The sequence below is a fragment of the Eleutherodactylus coqui genome, chromosome 2 (assembly GCF_035609145.1).
Source record: "Eleutherodactylus coqui strain aEleCoq1 chromosome 2, aEleCoq1.hap1, whole genome shotgun sequence".
Lineage (NCBI taxonomy): Eukaryota > Metazoa > Chordata > Amphibia > Anura > Eleutherodactylidae > Eleutherodactylus > Eleutherodactylus coqui.
This window is the reverse complement of record NC_089838.1, coordinates 275,170,373-275,194,393: the sequence shown is the minus strand read 5'-3', so window position 1 is coordinate 275,194,393 and position 24,021 is coordinate 275,170,373. Positions and strand designations below refer to the sequence as shown.

General features: G+C 42.8%; 1 protein-coding gene across 4 annotated transcripts in view; it reads right to left on the bottom strand.

Annotated features, from left to right (window-relative positions):
• Positions 1 to 24,021, bottom strand: part of ADD2 (adducin 2) — a 94,729-nt gene that overhangs the window by 12,300 nt on the left and 58,408 nt on the right. For 3 of the 4 annotated variants that reach the window (XM_066593023.1, XM_066593022.1, XM_066593024.1), the window contains exons 10-14: positions 20,255 to 20,503; positions 10,485 to 10,604; positions 8,062 to 8,151; positions 3,395 to 3,560; positions 2,177 to 2,290 (exon numbers count right to left, since the gene is read on the bottom strand). In XM_066593023.1, the coding sequence (XP_066449120.1) occupies positions 2,177 to 2,290; positions 3,395 to 3,560; positions 8,062 to 8,151; positions 10,485 to 10,604; positions 20,255 to 20,503 (739 nt within the window). Of the gene's footprint in view, positions 1 to 1,709; positions 1,744 to 2,176; positions 2,291 to 3,394; positions 3,561 to 8,061; positions 8,152 to 10,484; positions 10,605 to 20,254; positions 20,504 to 24,021 lie in introns of all 4 variants that reach the window. The other variant, XM_066593025.1, reaches the window with a different exon arrangement.

Here is a 24,021-nt window from a genome sequence, read left to right as displayed (position 1 = left end):
CCGTGGAGGAGAGAGAGCAAGAAAAGTAAGAGAGGGAGAGATTAAGAGTGAGCGTGTACTGAAAAGGCTGAGATCACCGTGCAGAGGTACTGTACTATGAGAGTGTCTGTGGAGTGACCCTACCCCTATCCTCCTCTGGAGAGTTCCCCTGTCAGGAGCAGTTCCTATCAGATAACTTAGACTGCAGGACCGGTGTCATCCTGTGTTTCCTATGTTTCTCTATTCAATCTCATGCTCACTGCAGACAGTGCATCCACCCAACAGTGAGGAGGACGGGAGACACAGGACCCCGTTCTTGAGATCAGTGGGGGTCTCAGTGGCGAGCCCCCCACCAAACAACAAGGTCCTGTGGGTAGGGGGATAACTTGTAATCTTGGAACAAGCACTTTAATTCTCTAGGAAAGTATTTGTAAAGTCAGTAGCTGTATGCATGTGAAGATACACTTTAGCACTACACAAAAATAACCACAATTTCAAGCTGCATTTTCAAAGCAAGAAAATAGATATATATATATACACATCATGACTCCAAGTTAATAAGTGTTATTGCTGCTCCGTTAGTTCAAAGAGAATGCATTAGTGTTTTTGTGCTGGTGGTAGTAGATATCACATCATAACAACATGCCTGAGGAATATGTAATGCAAATACCTTGAACTTACAGTGAAAAGGAGAGTAAGTATAGACTGGGGAGGTGATGTGCCGTTAGAAAGGGGATGATATACTGAAAATACATTTGGGTACCAGGCAATAAAAATATTTCCTATATTATATACAGCGTAACCAAGTGTGGTAATTGGAGATTATATAGATAGATATGAGATAGATAGAATATAGATATGAGATAGATAAATATGAAATAGATAGATATAATATAGCTATGAGATAGATAGATATAATATAGCTATTAGATAGATAGATAGATAGATAGATATAATATAGCTATGAGATAGATGTAATATAGCTATGAGACAGATAGATATGAGATAGATAGATATAATATAGATATGAGATAGATAGATAGATATAATATAGATATGAGATAGATGGATAGATAGATATAATATAGATATGAGATAGATGGATAGATAGATATAATATAGCTATGAGACAGATAGATATGAGATAGATAGATATAATATAACTAAGAGATAGATAGATATAATATAGCTATGAGATAGATATAATATAGCTATGAGACAGATAGATATGAGATAGATAGATGTAATATAGATATGAGATAGATAGATAGATATAATATAGATATGAGATAGATAGATATAATATAGCTATGAGACAGATAGATATGAGCTAGATAGATATAATATAGATATGAGATAGATATAATATAGCTATGAGACAGATAGATATGAGATAGATAGATATAATATAGCTAAGAGATAGATAGATATAATATATATATGAGATAGATATAATATAGCTATGAGACAGATAGATATGAGATAGATAGATGTAATATAGATATGAGATAGATAGATAGATATAATATAGATATGAGATAAATAGATAGATGGATAGATAGATATAATATAGATATGAAATAGATAGATGGATAGATAGATAAATAGATAAACTAAAGGCTTTCTGTCTTGCATGGTAACCAAATATTGGTGTTTTAAATTAAGTGGTTCTTTGGGGAGCAGAAGCATAAAGGGGTGAAAACCATAAAAGCCAGGGCATCTATACTTACTACAGAGACAGGTATTCAGAGTCTGAGGTGACTCCTGCCGAGAGACAGCACATGGAAAGAGAAGGGAAACATTGTGGCGACACACACACAAAGACACAATGACAACGTATGATCACAATGAGTACAGATAAAGCTGAGGGGTAAGAAAGAGGGACGGGACAGAGGTAAAGATCGATTTCTATGGAGTGGCAGTAATATTCTAGATCTGTGTACACATTAAGACCATGTCGGAGCCTACACTCCAGTGCGTTGGACTAGAGTAAAGCCCACACCAGGGTGGGAGGAGAAGCCACAGGCACCCGGCCGGCTTGGTTTACTACGTGATTTATTCTTCTAATATGGAGTTGGAGTAAGCAAGGTATTCACTGGATTTGCCAATATTGTCACCAATGACACACTATGAGGTTGTAAGCATAAGAATAGTCCACATGATTGCTAGTCCTTACTGAATACATGGATGAACTTACCTTCAGAGGACTTGGTAGGTGACCCGATCAGAGTGGTCTTTGCTGGACTCCTTACAGGAGAAGTAGGTGGTGTCACCAATGATGGTTGAGTGTCCTCATCTGCAGCTTCTTTGTCTGTAGCCACAAACAGCACGTTGATGTAAAGACAGAGGTGACATTGGAGATATGTAGTACATTACTATAGTGATATTTGTTTAAGAACAAGAATGTGTTAATGAAGTATGGAAGCGGCATCTATTAAACCCCAACTCTACTGCAGTCCCTGAACCCGTGTGACCTCCCTCATATAACACTGTAGCCGGCCTTAGGTTAGATGGCACCCTCTGCAGAATTTATTTAGTGAACCTGTCAAAAGAAAAAAAAATATATATATTCGATTGATAGGCAGTCTACCTGCTTGTGCAGAAAGCAGCAAGATAGCAGCATATCCACAGCAGAGCAGCTCAGTGAATAAATACTGTACCGGAACCAAGTCCATAACATCAATACAGCAGAAACAAACCTCAGAACACAGATACAATGCCAGAACCAAGCTCATAACATGAGTACAGCACCAGAACCAATCTCATTAGATAGATACAATGCCAGAACTAAGCTCATAACATGAGTACAGCACCAGAACCAATCTCATTAGATAGATACAATGCCAGAACTAAGCTCATAACATAAATACAGTACCAGAACTAAACTTATAAAATAAATAGAGCACCAGAACCAAGCTCATAACATAAATACAGCGCTGGAATCAAGCTAATGACATAAATACAGAACTAGAACCAAGTTCATAACATAAATACAGGATCAGAACCAAGCTCATAATGTAGATACAGATCCAGAACCAAGTTCATAACATAAATACAGTAGCATTATAAAGGCTGACAACAGTGCCTTGAAATATCAGAGAGGAGAAGACAGATCCTTTAGGAGAATGATTCATGTAGCTTCACCAGACATTGCCGCATGGAGAAAGAAGATCATCTGGCTGTGAGATTGCCCCGACTTACAACCGCCTGGTGTCCCACCTATAGACTGTACAGCATGTAGATAAGGAGGGCCATGATTGTAGCTTGTCTACATCCTGCCCAGAACTGTTTTTTTAACCTGTCCTCGTATCAGTAAGTATGGCCTTTCCAATTATATGGATATGGTGTTTTTGGAGAAGTAGAGGAAATATATCAGACCTGGTGAACAAAAAGCATAAAAACAAATGATACGCACCATCAATGGCGTGCTTCTTTCTTTCCACCTCTTTCTTATATTCTTCCAGCTCTTGATCTGTCAGTTGGCTGAAGGGGTTGGGTGGCTCAGGTTCTGGTGGGATGACTTCTAGTGGTTGCTCCTTTAGTTCGGCTTCTGTTTTGGTTGCCAAATGACTATCTGCAGACTAAACATATCAATAAAAAAGGTTTTCAATTTACTGTATGTTACTATATATGCCACCTATGAAACCGCAGGCCGTGAACTTCGAACCTTTTCTAGCTTCATTATAGGCACTCATCTTCAGTCACTATCTAAATAAAGATTAATTGAAAGTTTAGCAACTTTCTTAGATATTTTATCATACAATTCATCTAAATATTTAGGGCACCTCTTTGAATAGAAACATTCTTGTTTACAAGCAGAGGCTATAATCCTGTACATACCTAATACTTCTCATAGCAATGACTATGCTACAAGTGTATCCAGCCTAGACAATCCTGTATGGCAGTGGTGCCAGAGGTGGCACGCAGAGCCCTTCCTGCTGGCACTTCGGCTGCTCACCACGATGGTGGTATTCACTCAGCGGCGTTGTGACGTCCGTGTGTCCCCTGGATCCTCCTCCTCTGATCTCTCCTCCTTGGTTCCGCAAAAGCAGAGGGGAGGAGGGCGTTTGGATGCGCACACTGACGTCCGCAGCAGCACCGAGCAGAGAAGCAACGGCACTTTGACGAGGAGGGGGTAAGTTATTTTGGTCTCAGAAGAACGGTATTACTACTGGGGCTGATATAGGGGATACTTATAGTAATAGCGTCCCCTAAATCGGTACCAGTAGTAATAGTATTACTACTGGGGCTACTGTTGGGGGTCACTATTACTACTGGGGCAACTGTGGGGGTCACTTTTACTACTGGAGCTACTGTGGGGTGGTCACAATAACTACTGGGGCTACTGTGGGCGGTCACTATTGCTACTGGGGCCACTGTGGGGGGTCACTATTACTACTGGGGACGCTGTGGGGGTCACTATTACTACTGGGGATGCTGTGGGGGGGTCACTTACTACTGATGATGTTGTGGGAGTTACTATAACTGCTGGGGCCACTGTGGGTACACTATTATTATGGAGATCACTGTGGGGGGGGGGGGGGAGTCACTATTACTATGGAGACCACTGTGGGGGTCACTATTCCTACAGAGATCACTGTGGGGGTCATTATTAGTACTGTGATCACTGTGGGAAACACTATTACTACTGGGGCCACTGTGGGGGTCACTATAACTACTTTGGCAACTGTGTGGGTCACTATTTCTACTGTGGCCACTGTGGGGGACACTATTACTACTGAAACCACTGTGAGGGTCACTATTACTACTGAGGCTACTTTGGGGGTCACTATTACAACTGTGGGTGTCACTATTACTGCTGAGACCACTGTGGGGGACACTATTACTACTGAAGCCACTGTAGGGGACACTAATACTACTGAAGCCAATGTGGGGGTCGCTATTACTGCTGAGGCCACTGTGGGGGTCATTATTACTACTATGGGCCGTTGTGGGGGGGTCACTATTCCTCCTGGGACTACTGTGTGTGTGTGTGGGGGGGGGGGGTCACTGTTATCGCTGGGGTATGTTTACACATGGTGGAAATGCTGCAGAATGTCCTCAGCGTAAATTTACATGGCAAATTTCGCAGCATTTCCGCATCCAAAAACCAGTCAAAATCGTCAATCCTTCTATTTTGAAACGGCCCTGTCCTTTTTATAACAGAGGTAAAAATCATACGTTGTGATAAGCCCCGCCCCCTGACATGTTGGAACTTTGCGATAAATAAGTGGGTTTTGGGTTGCAGTTTGGGCACTCGGTCTTTAAAAGGTTTACCATCACTGCTATAGGGAATAAGCAGCCTGGACTCCACTCCAATACATTTTACCTGCGCTGATACACTGTCACAAACTCAGAACAGTCATAGCATACAAATCGAGAAACATTATATAATACAGCTGGTCAAGGATATACTAGAAATTCTATATTATGCCATTAAAGGGTTGTCGGTGCAGATTATTTAAAAACAATTGGTGCAAATATGTGAAAACAATGAAAGCAGCCATGCTCACCCATTATCCGCTTAGCGATCGTCCTCTAAGTCTTTGCCAATGGCTGCCACCTGACAGCCACAGGCAATCAGAAGCCGCACTAGTCACGTGCAGATCTCCTGGCATCATGGCTCCCAGCAGCTGAGCTTTAATGCCAGTAGAACGGAATGTGACTACTGTGGCCTCTGATTGGCTGCGGCGGTCATATGGTAGTCATTCGTGAATCAAGACCAGGAGGAGCACAGGCTCTGTAGTGCTGGATCACGAGGGGACAGAACGGGTGAGTATGGCTGCTTTTATTGTTTTAACATATTTACAGCAATTTAAAAAAAAAATCATCCGCACCCGGACAACCACTTTAATGCTCTGCAGTGTAATGTCATACATTCCAGAATATATTGCAGACATTCTCTATTCTGCACTGATCCCCTAATCAGCTTGGCCAAACATACATATTAATTCAGTTTAGGGAGGAGGAGTGGCTGTCGACACCTCATTACTGGAACCCCCAGCTATCTGTAATCAGCAAGGGAACCTTGCTGCAAGTGTCAAATTTCCCTAAGGTGCCTCCACATGGACAATAGTAGGCGTTCTGCCGCGGGGCTGACAGCTGAGGCAATGTAATCAGCTGTAATCAGCGCTCCCCGGGCAGAGCACAGCGTGCAGTCCTGCTTATTAGCTGTTCTGCCGAACTATGGATTTCATGCTGAACTGAAAATCATCGTTCGGCAGAAAAGTGAAAGTTGGCAACATTTACATGCAACGATTATCGCTCAAAAGATGGCTTCTGAGTGAATTTTGAGCGATAATAGTTGTGTGTAAATGGGGCTTTAGTATAGGTCCTCAACAGTTGATTAGTAGGCATCCGCCACTCGGGATCCTTGCTGATCAGCTGATCCCCATGCCCACTGTCAGTGTGGAAGCAAATAGCACTACCAACATTGCACCAGCCTGATTAGGTACTGCAGGCACAGCTTCATTGAGTGCCAAACCGCGTAATAGTAATAGTGAAAGCCTCAGAGGACCCCTTTAAATATTACATGTTTTTAGGGAAGAACATCACATCTCCTGATCTAACTCTTCCCATTTATCCCGTTTGTACACTCTTCTTGAGAACCTACACAGTACATACACAGATACTGGTTGTTGACCGGCTCATACAGCTCCAAGTATACTACCCTGTTTAATAAAAGATAGCCGGACCATTGAACGGAACAAGTCCCAATACCTCTTGTGTCACCCCTATTTCCTCGTAGATTGTAAGCTCTTGCGATCAGGACCCTCACCCCTATTGTTCACACTGTTTCTTAGTTTACTACAGTATATAATGTCCTCAGACTGTTTATATAGATAGGTCTACTGAGAGGAGTCATTAATCAGGGAGCCACTTTATGGCTGAACGTCACATTAACAGGATAGCTGATGTGGGAGAATGATGGGCAGGCCATATGTGTAGCCTGTGCAGTCACGGGGGTCCGCTACTACCTTGAAGAGAACCTGTCACCATATTTTCTCTCTGAGGGCAGCAAAATGTAGTGACAGGCATGCTAATTACAGCAATATGTCTTCTGTGGTTTGGGAGAAACTTACATTTTATTAGTAGCAGCCACACAGAGGACTACAGGAAGTAGTCCTTGATATTCAGGAGCTGCAGCTAGCCCCGCTCATCCCACTCTCCAGTCACTGATTGACAGATATCTCTCAATGCAAAGTAATAGACAGACCGCAGTCAAAATCAGTGACTGGAGGTTGGGTTGGGCATGGCTAGCCGCAGTTTAAGAATATCATAGACTACTTCCTGTAGTCCTTTGTGTCTGTAGTTAAATGCGAGTTTCTTCCAAACTACTGCAGAGATACACACAGCAGATGTATGACTGTAATCAGCGTGCCTGTAACTACCTTGTGCTGCTCTCAGAGAGGACTATGAAAAGAGTCTCTATAGGCTACATTCACACAGGCCAGCGCGATATCAGGCCAAGAAACTCAGCCCAATATCACACTTGCCAACACGCGATTTTAATGGCGATGCGTTTCTGATTTAAAAAATCGCTTTGCATCGCTTCTATGAAATCGTGATCTTCACACATGTATTTCATGCATGTCAACAGATCACAAGTGTTTCCAATAGACTTCAATGGGAAAAAATGCATCATATGCGAATGCCATGCGATTTTTTTCCATGGTCCCATAGGACACAATGGGCATTCCTCCCACCGTAATACCCAAAAATACAACACCGCTGTGAGGGGAAAAGATGCTCATGTGAATAAATCCATTCAAAAGAATGGCTGTTATATTTGAGCAAGTTTTGTGTGCGTCACACAAAACTTGCGCAAGTTTCTCGTTTGTGTGAATAAGCCCTTAACAACACAGCAGCCTTTCTACTAGATTGCATTGGTGGGACTCTGCGATGCCCAGAGACAGTGGTGGACTGTGAGGGGTTTTCGCTCTCATTAAATAGGGGCCCGCATGCTGCTCTTGTACAGGCGCCCTCTGCTGGCTGACTTCACCCCAGAAAGAATTACCATTCTATTATTAATCATGACATTATTTTTCTTTCCCGATTGGCTTGTAAGAGATGTGTACGCACCGGACTTCTGCTCTTATCCGTGATCACGCCGGCTAGTAGCTGAGACTGCGGCCCGGCAGATTTCACGTCTTGGCGATTTTGCTCCCGAATCTGTTTCAGAAAGTAAATTGAATACAATGATTAACGGCAGATAATGCGTCAGCGCCCCATCTGGCACCGCACATGTTATTAGTAGGAGTTTATAAGGGGTTTCCCCATACCTAGCAGAATCTATACATATATCAGGGGTTTGTGGAGCAGCAGATGGCGGCAGCGCTGATGTAGAATAAGTTCCTTTTTTTTTTTTAACTGGTGATAAAAAAAACCTCCCAGGTTGTTATGAGGAAGCGTGGAACACCCGTTATCAGATGTTGCTGTATCTGATTGGCAATTCTGAGTACATAAGCCGAGGGCAATGATAGCTGCACAGGTGCTAAAATACCCACTTGTGCACAGCTCAAAATGCAACTATAAGGGAACTTGTCACCAGGTTGATGAACCCCTGGCAGGTAGGTACACCGCGCCCATGTATGTGTTCTTCGGAGAATAAGGCTGGTGTCACATCTGGAGGTTCCGTCACAGATCCAGCTCTTGCAGCGCTTTTTCTTCCGTCCAAAAGCCGGACAGCTGGGCAGAAAGCAGACAGACCCCATTATACTTCATGGGGTCCCTCCGGTGCTGCTCGGTTCTGTCCAGAGACGGAGTCATACGGAAGCTGTGGGAATTCACAGAGCAGGAGAGCGGAACCCGGAGCGCAGATGTGAAGCCAAAAATAGATGAAGAGGGTGCAAAAATAGATGGGGCAAACAAGGCTGCTAATAACTCCTGCAAGCAGCCGCATATCATATGAACTAGAAAAAGGGGGGAAAATATATGGAAAGAAGTAAGGCTGCCTACTGGCATTAAGACTCCAGGGGAGCCCAGGGTGGCAGTACCAATGTGGTTCACTAATGGATATGCAGGGCAACCCGCTGAATTATCATGGCGTCATTAATAGGTTGCTGGTCTGCATGGTGAACTACATATATCAGAATGGTCTGGCACCCTGTATCAACTATGTGTGGGAGTGTATGCCAAGCATCCACCCCCCTCATTATCAGGAGGCGGTGTGAGCGGTTGTCTTATCGGTGCCCTCACAGGTGTTATTGGCTCCTCCATTTGGTAGTCAGCTACCTGCATGGTGAGAGGAGGATGCATCTATATGCACTCCTCACTCAGTAAGTAACGGCCATTTTCTGTGATTGTCTTGCCTACTGGATTAGGTTTATGTGCCGAGAACATCGAATGCTTGGGAACACGACTGCCCGATGATGATATTGATGCATTCTATGGTCCAAACCCAGGAGTGCAAGGTCTTAGAAGAGGGTGTTGCCGATGTTTTAGAAGTCTGGGGTGGGCTAGCCCTGATCTGAACTACATTGCTCCTGGGTGGCAAGAATCTATGCCGGACTCCCTCACCACAGTTAGCAAAGAAAGGAAGAAAAGGCCTAAGGCTTCATGTCCACTAGGAAATTCGGACCCTGTCTGAATCCGCGGCACACCTCCAGCTGAATTTCTGCTCTATGGCGCGGGAGAGCATGAGTTACAAAAAAAATTTTAAAAGAGTGCACGGGCTGAAGAGAGAAGATCCGGCCGCGACGGAGGGAAGATCCGCTGCATCTGGACAGGTAAGGAAAATCAATTTTCAGACCTCAGGTCCGCAGGAAAGGAGGGACCCGCTGTGCGATTCTGCATGGAGAATCCGCGCGGGCCTGAATTTCCTAGTGGACATGAGGCCTAAGAGTCATGGAAAAGGACACAAACAGCAGGTCCTTCTGTTCTAGATGGCAGCATTCAGCAACATAATCAGGGGTCTATTTCGGTCTTTCCTCTGGGGACCCCTCCCTTCTATGTACGCCACCGCAGAAGTGTAATGCAAAATAGTACCTTGTCCGTAGAGGAAAAAGCACTGCAGGGACTATAGATGTGACAACAGTCCTTTATTCTGTAAGGCCGTCTTTACACAGGCATATGCATATTTGCACGCGCCTGAACGATGCACACACATTGGCATATTTTACTGTATCTTTTGTGCCCATAAGGCATGTTCATTTGCACATAGCAAACAAAGACGCACGAATTCAAATGTCTAATTAGTCTTAATGAGTTCTAGATGTGTTCTTTTTCCAGCAGAATTGCGCAGTGTCTCATTCATCTCCTTGCGTATTGCATGTGCATTTGCAAATCCCCATTGACTTTTATGGAGGACTTTGGTACACAAATATGTAGAAAAATAGAGCGTGTTCTGTTTTTTGTTTTTTTTTTGCGCGACACAAAATCCTGTAACGTGAATGCACCTACTGAATTCAATGGGTTCTATGCACGCGCAAATACGCCTGTGTGAAGCTGGCCTAAAAGCTCCACTAGAAATGGCAAAGGCTGTGGCTGAAGTATTTTGAACCCACCTTGTTCCTGGTCTCTAAAACCTCCCGAGGATCAGTGAAGAGCGGCACAAACTGGTTGGGGTTCTCTATACGGATGGGCATCCCGCTGCTGGGCTTTACCACTTCATCTGCTTTCAACCACTAAAAAAATGGACCACAGAAATAACGGACTGGAATTGCGCAAGTATTTGATAATATTACGTAGTATATAGACTAGTATGGCCGATATATCACATACATCAAGTTGCAGAAAGTCGGAATGACTTTGGATGAGTTTACATGTAGCGGCTGTGGCAGCAATATGTGGTCTTATCGTAAGTTGGCAAGGTTTTGGAATTGATTGTTAGCGGCTGTGAAGTTGTGCAGCTAGACAGCAGATTTACTCACAAACCTCATAGCCATTAACAATCAATTTGAAAACCACACCAATCTGCTGTAAAACTGTAGGTCAGTGTGGTTCTCAGCCATGCTAAGAGTATTATCACCGCTTGGATCCTCTCAATCAGTCTTCAACTCCTTCAGAAGTCTAAGGCCCCATCCGTACGGAGTTTTATTGATAAATTCTGCACCGGAATCTGAGCCAGTTGTAAAGAGATTGTACGGTTGTAAACTATTGATGCCCTATCCTCAGGATAAGTCAGTAATAGTAGATTGGCTGAGGTTTATTGCCCAGCCAATTAAACTATCTAATAGAACCGATTTCTGCAGAAAGCAGACAGCTCCGTCGTTACTGTAGTGGCCAGGTTTGGAATTGCACGCCAAGTTGCTATTGAAATAAATGGGAACTTTGTCTGCAATACCAAGCTCAGCCACTACAGTTGGAACGGAGCTGTCTGCTTCCTGCGCAAATCAGCTCAGTAGAGAAGGACACCAGCCTGGCAAACAGCTGATTGGGCAGTGGACCTCCATCAATCTACTACTCATGACTTATCCTGAGGATAGGACATCAATTGTTTACAACTGGACAATCTCTTAAGATCCCATTGATTTCAATGGACATGCTTCAATTTTTTTACTTGGACTGTCCGTCCCTGTAAATAAAAGCCTACATGAATATACCCATTGAAATGAATGGGTGGCTTTACACGAGTCAACTATCGTCAGGATAGTCACATGAAAAAGTCGCTAAACATGCTAATACTTTTTGTGTGCTTTTACACAAAGCAATTGCTGTTCACTTGTCAATTTCAAGACAGTTGGACACATTATTGGGAGAAATTTTGTTCAGCGACTAGTTAGGGGGCGTGAGTATCATTGATGGGCCTCTATTTGAAAGTTTGACTCCTCCCAACACAATTACCATGCCTGCAGCGGACTATAAACTCTAAACTCACTATATATACATATATACACACATGCATATCTCTCTCTCTCTCTCTCTCTCTCTCTCTCTCTGTGTATATATATATATATATATATATGTGTATATATATATGTGTGTGTGTGTTTTGTATAGTATGTTATGTATAGTACTATAATTGTAATGGCTAGGGTAATATGCATTGGGCTAGGATTGCATGGCAACTTTGGCTGTAACACGTGGCACGGTCAAAGATTGCTTTGTAGCCCTGTGATATGATAAACTAATAGAAATCAATGTGTTTGTGTTGGAGATCACAAGTTGCCGCAACTCAGTAATCCCGAGCAATCCACTGAGTCCGGACTTCTTGCGACCGCCAGGTTGGGGTCACAGCAACCTGTGACCGCAGTGGGACCACACTGACTTCTATTAGTTTACGAAGCTGTAGGCCTACATGGCGATTCATGGCCATGCGACCCATGTTACAGCTAAAGTTGCTGTGTAGCCTTAACCCTTTCATGTCCAAGTGTCACTAATACTCCTATGTCCAGGTCACATTCTGCAGTTCTGGTATCCCCACTTTCAAAAAATCATAACTTTATTTTATTTGTCCAGTGATACATATATGGGGCTTGTTTTTTGCAGAATGGGTTTTATTCTTCTATATTAGAAGACTTTGAAGGGCTTGTTTTTATGGTGTTAAGGGTGCAGTAAAAATAGCATGTTATCTTTATTTGGTGCATCAGTACGAATACGGCGATACCAAATTTATAGTTTTTTTTATACAGTAGCACTTAAAAAATACCATTTTATATTGCCATCTTTGGATCCCCATAACTTTTATTTTTTTCTCAAAGGGTCTGTGTGAAGGCTCGTTTTGTGCGGGATGTCCTGCACTTTGGGGTATATACAACTTTTTGATAGCTTTTTATTCAGTTTTTTCTTAGAGACAGGGTGACCAAAAAAGTGAAATTCTAGAATTGCATATTTTTTTTCTGACAGCGTCCAGCATGCAGGATTAATAATGGGACATTTTAATGAATTGGACCTTTACAGATGCAGCAATACCTATTTTTACTTTTTTCTGCAACAGCTGGGGTTGTTAAACTTGATATTTTAAAATTTTTTGTAATAATTAAAAAGTTGTTATTTTACTTATTTTTAGCCTCATAGGGGACTTGAACGTGATTGGATCTGCTGAAAATCTGATGTGCATCATTTGACAATAAACATTTGATTGGCCAGATCTCAAAGCAAATATCTAATGTCTATGATGACCTTTTTGGTTATTTTTTTTGGATCCATCTTATTTTCTAGGTAGATAAAAGATCAAGTGGAGATTATGTCCCCCTAATTGAACACGTGACGATTATGTTCCCCTACTGCATCCCCACTGACACTCATATTCCCCTAATTGAACAAGTGAAGATTATGTCGCCCTGCTTCCTCAGGGACATTGGGAAAGATTAATCCAGCTGTCTTGTAGTAAGTTTATCCTTCGTTGCCCATAGCACCCAATCCGAGCTCAGCTTTCATATATTAATGAGCTCTAGTAAACTGAAAGGTGACCTCTAATTGGTTGCTATGGGCAACAAAGGACATTTTTACTAGTGTTGCTCATTGTGAACGACCGGGCGATAAAATTAAGCTGAATTTTTGGACAAATCATCAGAAAATCTTTTTACAAATAAAAGTCAAAGAGTAGGTGTGTTTTTCCTATAAATGTGACTCAAATCTCATCAAGGATAACATCTACATGGACTTTCAGTCAGATTTGAACCTACAACACTACAAAGCAGCAGTGCTAACAACTGAGCCTCCACACTGGCCTGTTTTACTTCAGCGGAGGGAAAAAACAATAAGAATAAACACAAAACAAACATAAAAACACCATCCAGATGTTGCTCTTAGACAGATCTGAGCCTAGAACTCCAGCATTGCCAGTAACTGCGCCACTATACTTGGTCTTCCTTCTCTGCAGGAGGCAGCAAAATCAGAAACAAAAAGAGCACAATACATAGTCCATGCAGATGTTTTCCTAGGACCGATTTGAACTTAGGACCCCAGCACTCCAGTGGAGGAGAAAAAGTATAGGCAAGGGGAAGACAAAGAAAGAGAAGGACGAAGCTTGGTGGCTTAATGGCTAGCACTGTTGCCTGGTAGAGCTGGGTTTCTAGGTTCATGTCTGAATATGGACAACATCTGCATGGAGTTTGTGTGTTCTCTTTGTGATTATTGTTTTACTCCATCTTCTCCTCCTCTGGAGAAGGGAGGAAAAAATAAATTTGCTGGCTCCGTTGTTAGTAAAGCTTCCTTGTGGTGCTGAAGTTGTAGGTTTCAATAAGTCCAAGGGCAACATCTGGATGTTGTTTGTACATTCTCTTAGTGTTCATTCTTCCTGTTCTTATTCTTCTCTTTAGCAGAAAGGATAGATGTGGTGGCTCAGGTGTTAGCACTGCTACTTCGCAGTGCTGGCGTTGTAGGTTCAAATCTGGCCAGGGGCAGCATCTGGATGGAGTTTTTTAAAGTCCATACAGATGTTATCCTTGATGGGATGTGAACCTAGGACCCCAGCAATTCAGCCATATTCAAAGAACAAGACATACACATATGTACGTTAGTGAAGCCAATGTTTATCCCCCATTGATTTTAATGGGACTCGGAAACAGCTGTTCCGAGTCACGATAAGTTTTTAAAAGTTGGGTCATGCAGTCCCGACCCCAATATTTCCCTAATTACTCAACACTAATTTTTACTATAACCTCAAATTAAAATGGATTGATATTTCTTTGAGAAGACACTCCAGCCTATCATAGATGGTACGAATAACACCGCTCATGGAATTCATGAAACAGAGTTAGTTTCTTGCAAACAATCTGGACTGCGAAAGCTGCCATCAACTTCTGCGTTGGATCTCTACTACATAACTTACATCGAACATATCTTGCAGAATTCATGCAGAGAGATCAGTGCATTTAATGCTCTCATTCTGCATTTTGCGAGCAGTTTCCCGTTTAGGATTATGCATTACGATTATGTTTATGTTCATAAATAAATTGTTATCTAAACTAGGAGAAGTTTGGCCTACCATCTTCTGAAATATTCCGCTATTTACAGCTCAAGAATTTCATATCCTCTCTGCTCAAAAACACAAACTACCCATTAAAAACAACCCCATCAAAACATTCTGTCTCAAATACCCACAAGCAAAAGGCCTTATCTCACAAATATATTCGGGCCTTGTACATACCTCGTACCGTTAGCAACTACCACATGTTGCAAAATGGGAGCGAGATATAGGCAACATTCTAGACGAGGACGAATGGTCCTAGATTTGGAAGTCAACCAACTGTGGTGCCCGCAATACACTGACGTTAGAAACCTCGTATAAAATCCTATTACACTGGTACTTAGTCCCAACAAGAATTGCTCACGCGGTTCCAGGTCGCTCTAAAGACTGTTTCCGGGGATGTTCCTCCCCAGGAGATATTTCCACACATAGTGGTCCTGTCCTCGAGTCAAAAGACTCTGGATTAGGGTCTACTTCCTCATCTATAAAGTAACTAATCATAACCTGCGTAAAAACCCATGGGAAGCCCTACTGAACAAAAGGATTGGGAATATATCTACAAACTCTAGGAAGCTGATTTTGTTCTTCCTGGCCAGAAAACAAACTATCGCTCGATCTTGGCAAAAAACCTCACTGGACTTCTCTGAGGTTAAACGCCAAATGAATTGGTACCGGATTGATGAGAAATTAACATCAATATCAGATAATATATATTGATAGATTTCTAAATATTTGGACCCCATTGATAGATCATGCCCTCCTTACAGTGAAGGCTGGCACCTCAACTGCACTATAGATACAAAGCCCGAAATCTAACCTTTGGGATCCCTCCCCCCTTGGGTTGCTGCCCAATGAGAGGAGAACCCTACCCCAATACCTGCCTGCCTCCCTCCTTTTCCCCTTTGCAAGTTGTCCCTGGCCAGGCCACTGAGGTTTTTGAATCATTTCTATGACAAAAACAACAATAAAAGATTGAGAAGAATCTGGCTATAATGGATTAGAGTTATATTAGCACCTCTAACCCCGCAGCCTTGTACGCCTGCATACATTATCTGAGTGTTATATTCCTTTGTAAAATGGAACATTTTCAATAAAAATTATTGTTTAAAAAAAAATTGTTACCTAAACTAAAAATATTTGCATCTAATGAAATTTATGTCATAGGGGGACATAATCTTCACTTGATCCGATAAAAAAAATAATTCCTTTGACCTTTATGAGTAACAGATGTTTGCTGAGCAGAGATGCTTGTGTACTATTTTAAAGGTCTGCAGCAGTTTCCACTACTGACCTGCATCAGGAGAATGTACTGTAGCTTATAGCTGCTCTGAAATGTGTCCCACAAGGGCTTATTCACACACTACAGATTTGTTGTCGAAATTTCTGAAACGTCCCCTTTCATCTAAATTGAGCTTGGAGAAATCAATGCCCCCAAAACAACTCCAATCCTATGAATAGAAAGGATTTCCAGTTGCAGAAATTTCTCCAATACACTATCCTACCAAAAGTAACTGGACACCTCAGCAAGAATCAAAACTAGTATGTATTTAGGTATGCTAATATTTAGGGGGGCTCCTTTAGCCCCAATGATATTGAATACTCTCTGGGCTATACTTTACTACTAATGTCTGATCCACTTTAGCTGGTATTTCCCTCCATTCATCCTGCAAACATCTGGTGAGTTCTCTTGAAGATAGAAGCTGTTCATATTTCCTGACCCAATGTTTCAGTTCATCTCAAAAGTGATCAGTAGCGTTCAAATCAGGACTCTGTGCAGCCGGTCCAATCGTGGACCATCCATATCCTCAAACCAACATAAACCAGTGTTGGATGTGACAAGGCACGTTGCCTTGTTAGAAGTATTGCTGACCATTCCCAGAGTATTACCACATTGTTGGCGGCACATTATTGTTTAGAACGACAAGGTACACCTCCATATTGCGAGTGCAGCAGTCACATGTCGTTCACTACTCACATAACCACTCACACTGGCCTCAGTGGTCACGTGCGGTTCATGTACACATACACACTGGTGAGTGGTCACGTTAGTGATGAACCGCATGTGACTGCTGCACTCACTTCTGAGATTGCACTCACAGGGATTGGACCGGCAGTACTGAACAAAGGAGGACCCTGAACAAGCAACTATGTCTTTTCGTTCTTTATCTTACACCATTATTTGACCCCACCTACCATGTGCCATTTATAGTACTGGTGTATTCCTATGTGGCAAAGGGGCCTTTTGGGCCCCTCAAGCATCACGTTCCATGTGTGACTCCTACCTCTACATGCTTTAAAGCTACAATGTGTACCTTTAGTAGTGACCTACAATTCACAGTAGAGGTACTAAGAAAAACCGCAGAGAAACTCCACCATACCCTACACAAGGATGATCGTCTGAGAACTATATTCCCGGACCATTCCCTTCTGTGTTACAGGCAACTCCCAAATTTCAGGAACTTTATAATCAGGAGTGCATTGCCCTCTGACACACAAAAAGGAACTTATCCCTGCAATGTAAGGAGCTGTAAGACCTGCTCACATGTACAGACTGCGGACAAGATACAAATCCCCAACACAGAGCAGGACTATAAGATCCCGGGGACATTCACATGTTCCACGTCTGATGTTGTGTACCTGATCCTGTGCAGTAAATGTCCTGCTGGGGCCTTTATGTCGGAGAAACAGGACAGAAACTGAATGCGAAGAAGAGATCTCATCGCCACACGATTAAAGAGAGAATTACCTGTGGCCGAGCACTTCTTTAGTCATGGACACAACGCAGAACATACGAAGGTTACTATATTAACCCCTTAAGGACCAAGCTGTTTTGTACCTTAAGGACCAGACACTTTTTAGGGATTTTACCCATGTGGGGGTTTTACTGCTCTATTTTTTTTCCTTTAGCTATCAAAATTATTTTTGCTGCATTTTTTTCCCCGTGACATATAGGACTATTTTTTTATATCTTTTTCACTGACTTTTGTTCCGTTTTTAAGTTTTATTGGGGGTAAGAAGCTAAAAAAAAAACCACTAACATTTATAATTTTTTTAAAAATTATTTTTATATTTACACTAAAATAAAGTATGGGAATAGGTTTCGCTACTTGTTTCAGACATTTTGATATATAGTATGTATGGTTTTGGTTTGTAGGGCGCATACGGCAACAGTTTTTGTTAGCGTCTGCTTTGTGTTATTCTCTTTCTTATGTACGTATTGTTGTTTTATTCTGTTATTTTGTTTTACTGATGTATGTAATTGTGTTTTTTGCTATCTGTGTCCCCCATGACGTCATATAAGACCTCTGGGGGACATTCACATTTATTTTTTTTATTTGACACTTTCCCGCTGTAGCTAGGGCGTCCATAGGAGCCCTAGTTACAGGGGAAAGCAACCCCTGTGGTGACATTAGTCACCTGCAGAGCTGCCAGGGTCTAGTCTGACCCTCCAGCTCTGCAGTAGCAGGGAATCCCAGTAGGTCACATGACCCCCCGAGGCTCCCTTAGTGAAAGTAAATGTTACTTTCACTTTCCCCATACAGTGCTCATTGAGCACTGTATATCGGGGAAGCAGAAGGCAGGAAGGGTTAAAAACCCCTCCTGCCTTCTGCTCCGGGTTATCAGCTGTCACTAACAGCTGATAACCCATTCCTGCCTCTGACTGATTGCAGAGGCAGGAGACTAAGAGCACCGCCGTAATTTTACTATCGGCGGTGCTCTAAGCCCAGGACCAGCCGCCGTAAATTTACTGTGGCTGGTCCTAAATGGGTTAAAGGGCAACTTCAAATCTCAACGTCATAAAATAATTTGGGAGTACAAGTTTATAACCATCTTTGACACTTTCAACAGAGACCTAAATTTTTCGAAAGGCTTCATGTGTGACTGGTGATTATGAGAAATCTATAGCAGAGGTAACACGCAGACCTGGTGACCCCTTAACACCAATTTAGAGACCATACAACTTTCCTTATCAGTGGACTAATTAAGTATTTACTCCTCTGCTCATCCTGTTCTGGTATTGTTTTAAGTGCAAATTAAGCACACCATGTCTGTGCCTTGTCATATGTATGTGTATATATAATCGTATATATGCTTTTCAGATCTATTCCATTAAGCCAAGTGAGTTCGAAAGCCAGCTATAACATTGTGTCTTTTTGTTAGACATTAAAGAAGTTTTCGAAGTTATTACTTTTAGATATGTTTTGGTTGCCTTTTTGCACCAATTTTTGTAATCTCTGCGAAACTGCAACACTGTTGTAGAAACCGATGCAATTTTGCTGCAAGTAAATATTTTGGCAAAAATACATAACAAAACCCTAACATTAAACAAATACATCAGTTTTAGGCTGCCTGCAGACGAGCGGGTGGGATCCGGCAGCGAGAAATCTCGCCACGCGATCCGACCCCAGAGCCTGCAGGGACGAGCGCGTACTCAACCGCGCCTGGCGGCCCTGGCTCTTTGATGTACCGGCTGCCGCGCAGCCGGCGCATGCGCAGACCGGAGCCGGCGGCCAGGTGAGTGCGTGCCCCGCAGAAAATTAGAACATGCCGCGGTTTGTTTGCCGCGCGAGATTTCGCGCGGCCAAACCGCGGCCGTCTGCATAGGAGTGCGTATTGTAATGCACTCCTATGCAGACTTTCAGCGGCGGAAATCCCGCGGGAAATCCCGCGGCGGGATTTCCGCTCGTCTGCAGGCGGCTTTATGCCGCTTTCACACGGTCGAGAAAATCACAAGAGATTACAAAACGGAAATGAAATAGAGATGAATGCAAAGCATCCTTTCCATCTTTTCGGCAAATCCATCAACCCAGTCCTTAACAAAAGAACATATGCTTTCCGTTCATTTCTGTTTCACTTCTGTTTTTCAACATCTTACAGATCTGTTTTTTGGGTCTGCCTGGCTTGCGCATCATTCCATCCTCCCTTTCTCCTGCTCAAAAGTAAAAGCTGATACAAAAACAGAAATGGAAAACGAATGAAAACATATTGCTTTCCGCTGTTTTTTAGCCTACCATTGACTACAATGTAAAAAAAAAAACCAAAACGTTTTTGTCCCACTTTTTGAACTGGAAACAACAGTCTGTACTTTTGCCCCCAGTGTAAAGACCAGAATGGAGTCGGGAAGCTGAGAAACAGATTGATCCTGAAGGTCTTCAGTTTCATTACATTTCTACAGGCAGCAAACTGGAAACGTTTTCTTTCCATTTTGCTGCTCCCATGATGAAACAGCTAGATAGAAAACAAAAACGCAAGCGTGAAATGGCCCTTACCCTATCTAAGGGCTGCATACGGGTTTGTAGTGCCACCTTGTGGCCAACAGTGGTACAGCTGCAGTTTTCATGGCTGTATTTTCTGTTATTGTGTTTTATGACCTTCTATCTTAAATGCACTATCTAGTAGTATTATTGAGTAGCCTCTCACCGTGGTCTTGCTCCTCTGAGCGCTCTCACTTTCCTCTGCTACATTGACCCTCAGGTAAGTATTAGGTGTATTTAACCAGCGGGTCTTTTCCTTCTGCTGTTTCTGGGCATGTTGTCGCAATGTTGAAAGCGGGATGGCTTCTTCTTCAAAGACGAATGCGGTTACTGTGGCAGGTATCTCCACATCACTCTTATGTCTTGTCTTTTCTTGCACAAACGGGTGGCGGTATGTATAGCCCGTACGGTAGCCCTATGGAACAGCAGTCACAGTTTACTAAACATTATATACAGTTTATTCAGGCTATAAACACTTCACATTTCCTTCTGCTGACAAATACAGAGACTTGATGAGTAACAGAACCTAGATAAGTTTGGTTCACATTCCTTATAACAGAGTTGTACTTTGAGAACACAACAGACTTCTTGTTTCCAAGATGCTGGTTCTCCATCCTTCATGGTATACTATCAGATCAACTAAAACTTTAACCTCCTCACCACATTATAATGGCGTTTCAAGAGGTATCCGAAATCAGGATGCAAAGTGGCCATGGGGTTCATAAAGGTGTCCTGTAATCAAATGTACAGTTCTGTGTAAAAGTTTTAGGCAGGTGTGGAAAAAATGCTGCAAAGTAAGAATGCTTTCAAAAATAGAAGTGTCAATAGGTTTTTTTGCCAATTAACAAAATGCAAAGTAAATGAACAAAAAAGAAATCTAAATCACATCAGTATTTGGTGCGACCACCCTTTGTCATCGAAACAGCACCAGTTCCTTGTTCTCTACACTGAATATAGTTCTTAATGATATTGGCTGGATGATTGGGGACTCAGGGGCGTAACTAAAGGCTCAGGGGCCCTGATGCAAAACGTGAGCTGGGGCCCACCCTCTATCTGTATCTGTACCCGTACCCATACCTAAACCATGCTGCACAGAGACATAACTTGAAGCTTCTGGGCCCCAATGCAAAATCTGTAACAGGGCCCCCAACTATAATGCTTCATTCATAGTACTGGGCTCCCTATATGGAGAAGAGAGGCCTTATGGGCCCCCTAAGGCTCCTGGGCCCGGGTGCAACCACATCCCCTGCACCCTCTATAGTTACGCCCCTGATTGGGGTCGTTGTTCTGCTGCAGAATAAATTTAGAGCCAATATGACGCCTCCCTGATGGTATTACATGATGGATAAGTATCTGCCTGTATATATCAGCATTAAGGACACCATTAATCCTAACAAATCCCCAACACCATTTGCTGAAATGCAGCCTTAAACTCCCACGGAAACTCCATCATGCTTCACTGCTGCCTGCAGACACTCATTATTGTACTGCTCTCCATTATGCTTCACTGCTGTCTGCAGACACTTGTTATTGTACTGCTCTCCACCATGCTTCACTGCTGTCTGCAGACACTCATTATTGTACTGCTCACCACCATGCTTCACTGCTGTCTGCAGACACTCATTATTGTACCGCTCTCCACTATGCTTCACTGCTGTCTGCAGACATTCATTACTGTACTGCTCTCCACCATGCTTCACTGCTGTCTGCAGACATTCATTATTGTACCTCTCACCACCATGCTTCACTGCTGCCTGCAGACACTCATTATTGTACCGCTCTCCACTATGCTTCACGGCTGTCTGCTGACACTCATTATTGTACCGCTCACCACCATGCTTCACTGCTGTCTGCAGACATTCAATATTGTACTGCTCACCACCATGCTTCACTGCTGTCTGCAGACACTCATTATTGTACGGCTCTCCATCATGCTTCACTGCTGTCTGCACACACTCATTATTGTATGGCTCTCCACCATGCTTCACTGCTGTCTGCAGACATTCATTATTGTACTGCTCACCACCATGCTTCACTGCTGCCTGCAGACACTCATTATTGTACTGCTCTCCATCATGCTTCACTGCTGACTGCACACACTCATTATTGTACCACTCTCCATCATGCTTCACTGCTGCCTGCAAACACTCATTATTGTACCACTCTCCATCATGCTTCACTGCTGCCTGCAAACACTCATTATTGTACTGCTCTCCATCATGCTTCACTGCTGCCTGCAGACACTCATTATTGTACTGCTCTCCATCATGCTTCACTGCTGACTGCACACACTCATTATTGTACCACTCTCCATCATGCTTCACTGCTGCCTGCAAACACTCATTATTGTACCGCTCTCCATCATGCTTCACTGCTGCCTGCAAACACTCATTATTGTACTGCTCTCCATCATGCTTCACTGCTGCCTGCAGACACTCATTATTGTACTGCTCACCACCATGCTTCACTGCTGCCTGCAGACACTCATTATTGTACTGCTCTCCATCATGCTTCACTGCTGCCTGCAGACACTCATTATTGTACCGCTCTCCAGCCCTTCAACTATAATCTAACAAATCCCTGATTTTGTACAAGTGTACCTAGAAGAATTGATGCTGTTTTGAAGGTAAAGGGCGCTCACACCAAATATTGATGTGATTGAGTTTTCTCTTTATTTCATTCACTTTGCTTTTAATTAATTGACAAAAATAAATAGTTAACATTTTCATTTTTTGAAAGCATTCTTACTTTGCAGCCTTTTTGCACACCTGCCGAAAACTTTTGCACAGTACTGTACACTGGTATTAGCTGATATACAGGGTCATAACAAATGATCTTCATGATTTGAAACACCCATAACTAACTTTTAATGACACTCAAATACATAAATTTAATATTAATTGAAGCAGGAATTCAAAATGTTTTGTTGCACAGCATCAAAAATATTTATTTCCACATCATTGGTGATCAGTGTCGCCCCCTTTGTCATTCGACACACATTGATTCTGTAGTCGAGTTCCTGCAGTACATGTTGTAAAGTATCACAACTGACTAATGCAATGGCTTCTGTGACGCATCCTCGCAGGTCATGCATGGTGGATGGTAAGGGGGGGAATGTAGATTCTATTATTAACACTCCCCTAGAGAAAAAAGTCACAAGGCATAAGGTCCGGAGAACATGGAGGCCAAGGAAGAGCTTCAATATCATCATGACCTGCATGACCAATCCATCTGTTTCATAGTCACTTATTAAGCTCACGTCTGACTTCATTGTGAATATGATGGGGGGTGGGGGTGTCTAACAGTAATACGGTCCTTGTTGCCCACCGCAACCAATCGCTGCACAGCACTCATTTAATCTCAGCAGTTTGAGAAGTGAAAGCTGCGCTGTGATTGGTCATTATGCGTAACAAGGACCATCTTACTGTTGGATAGTTTAGCTAAATGAAAATTTTTGAGTTTCTGTTTTATGTATCCGAGTGTCAATAAACGGGAGTTATGAGGGGTTCAAATCAGGAAGATTATTTGTAATGACCCTATATATACTCTGTATGGCTCTTTAGTACATCCTGGCTCTATAGGGGTATAAATAATTTACAAATGCATAAGTTCAAGTGTGCTGCATATTGAAATACATAAATATTAGAGATGAGCGAGTATACTCGCTAAAGGCAATTGCTTGAGCGAGCATTGCCTTTAGCGAGTATCTCCCCGCTCGAGACGGAAGGTTCGGGTGCCGGCGCGGGGGAGCGGTGAGTAGCGGCAGTCAGCAGGAGGGAGCGGGGGGGAGAGAGGGAGAGAGAGATCTCTCCGTTCCGCCCCGCTCACCCCCGCAGCTCCCTGCCCGCTGCCGGCACCCGAACCTTCTGTCTCGAGCGGGGAGATACTCGCTAAACGCAATGCTCGCTCGAGCAATTGCCTTTAGCGAGTATA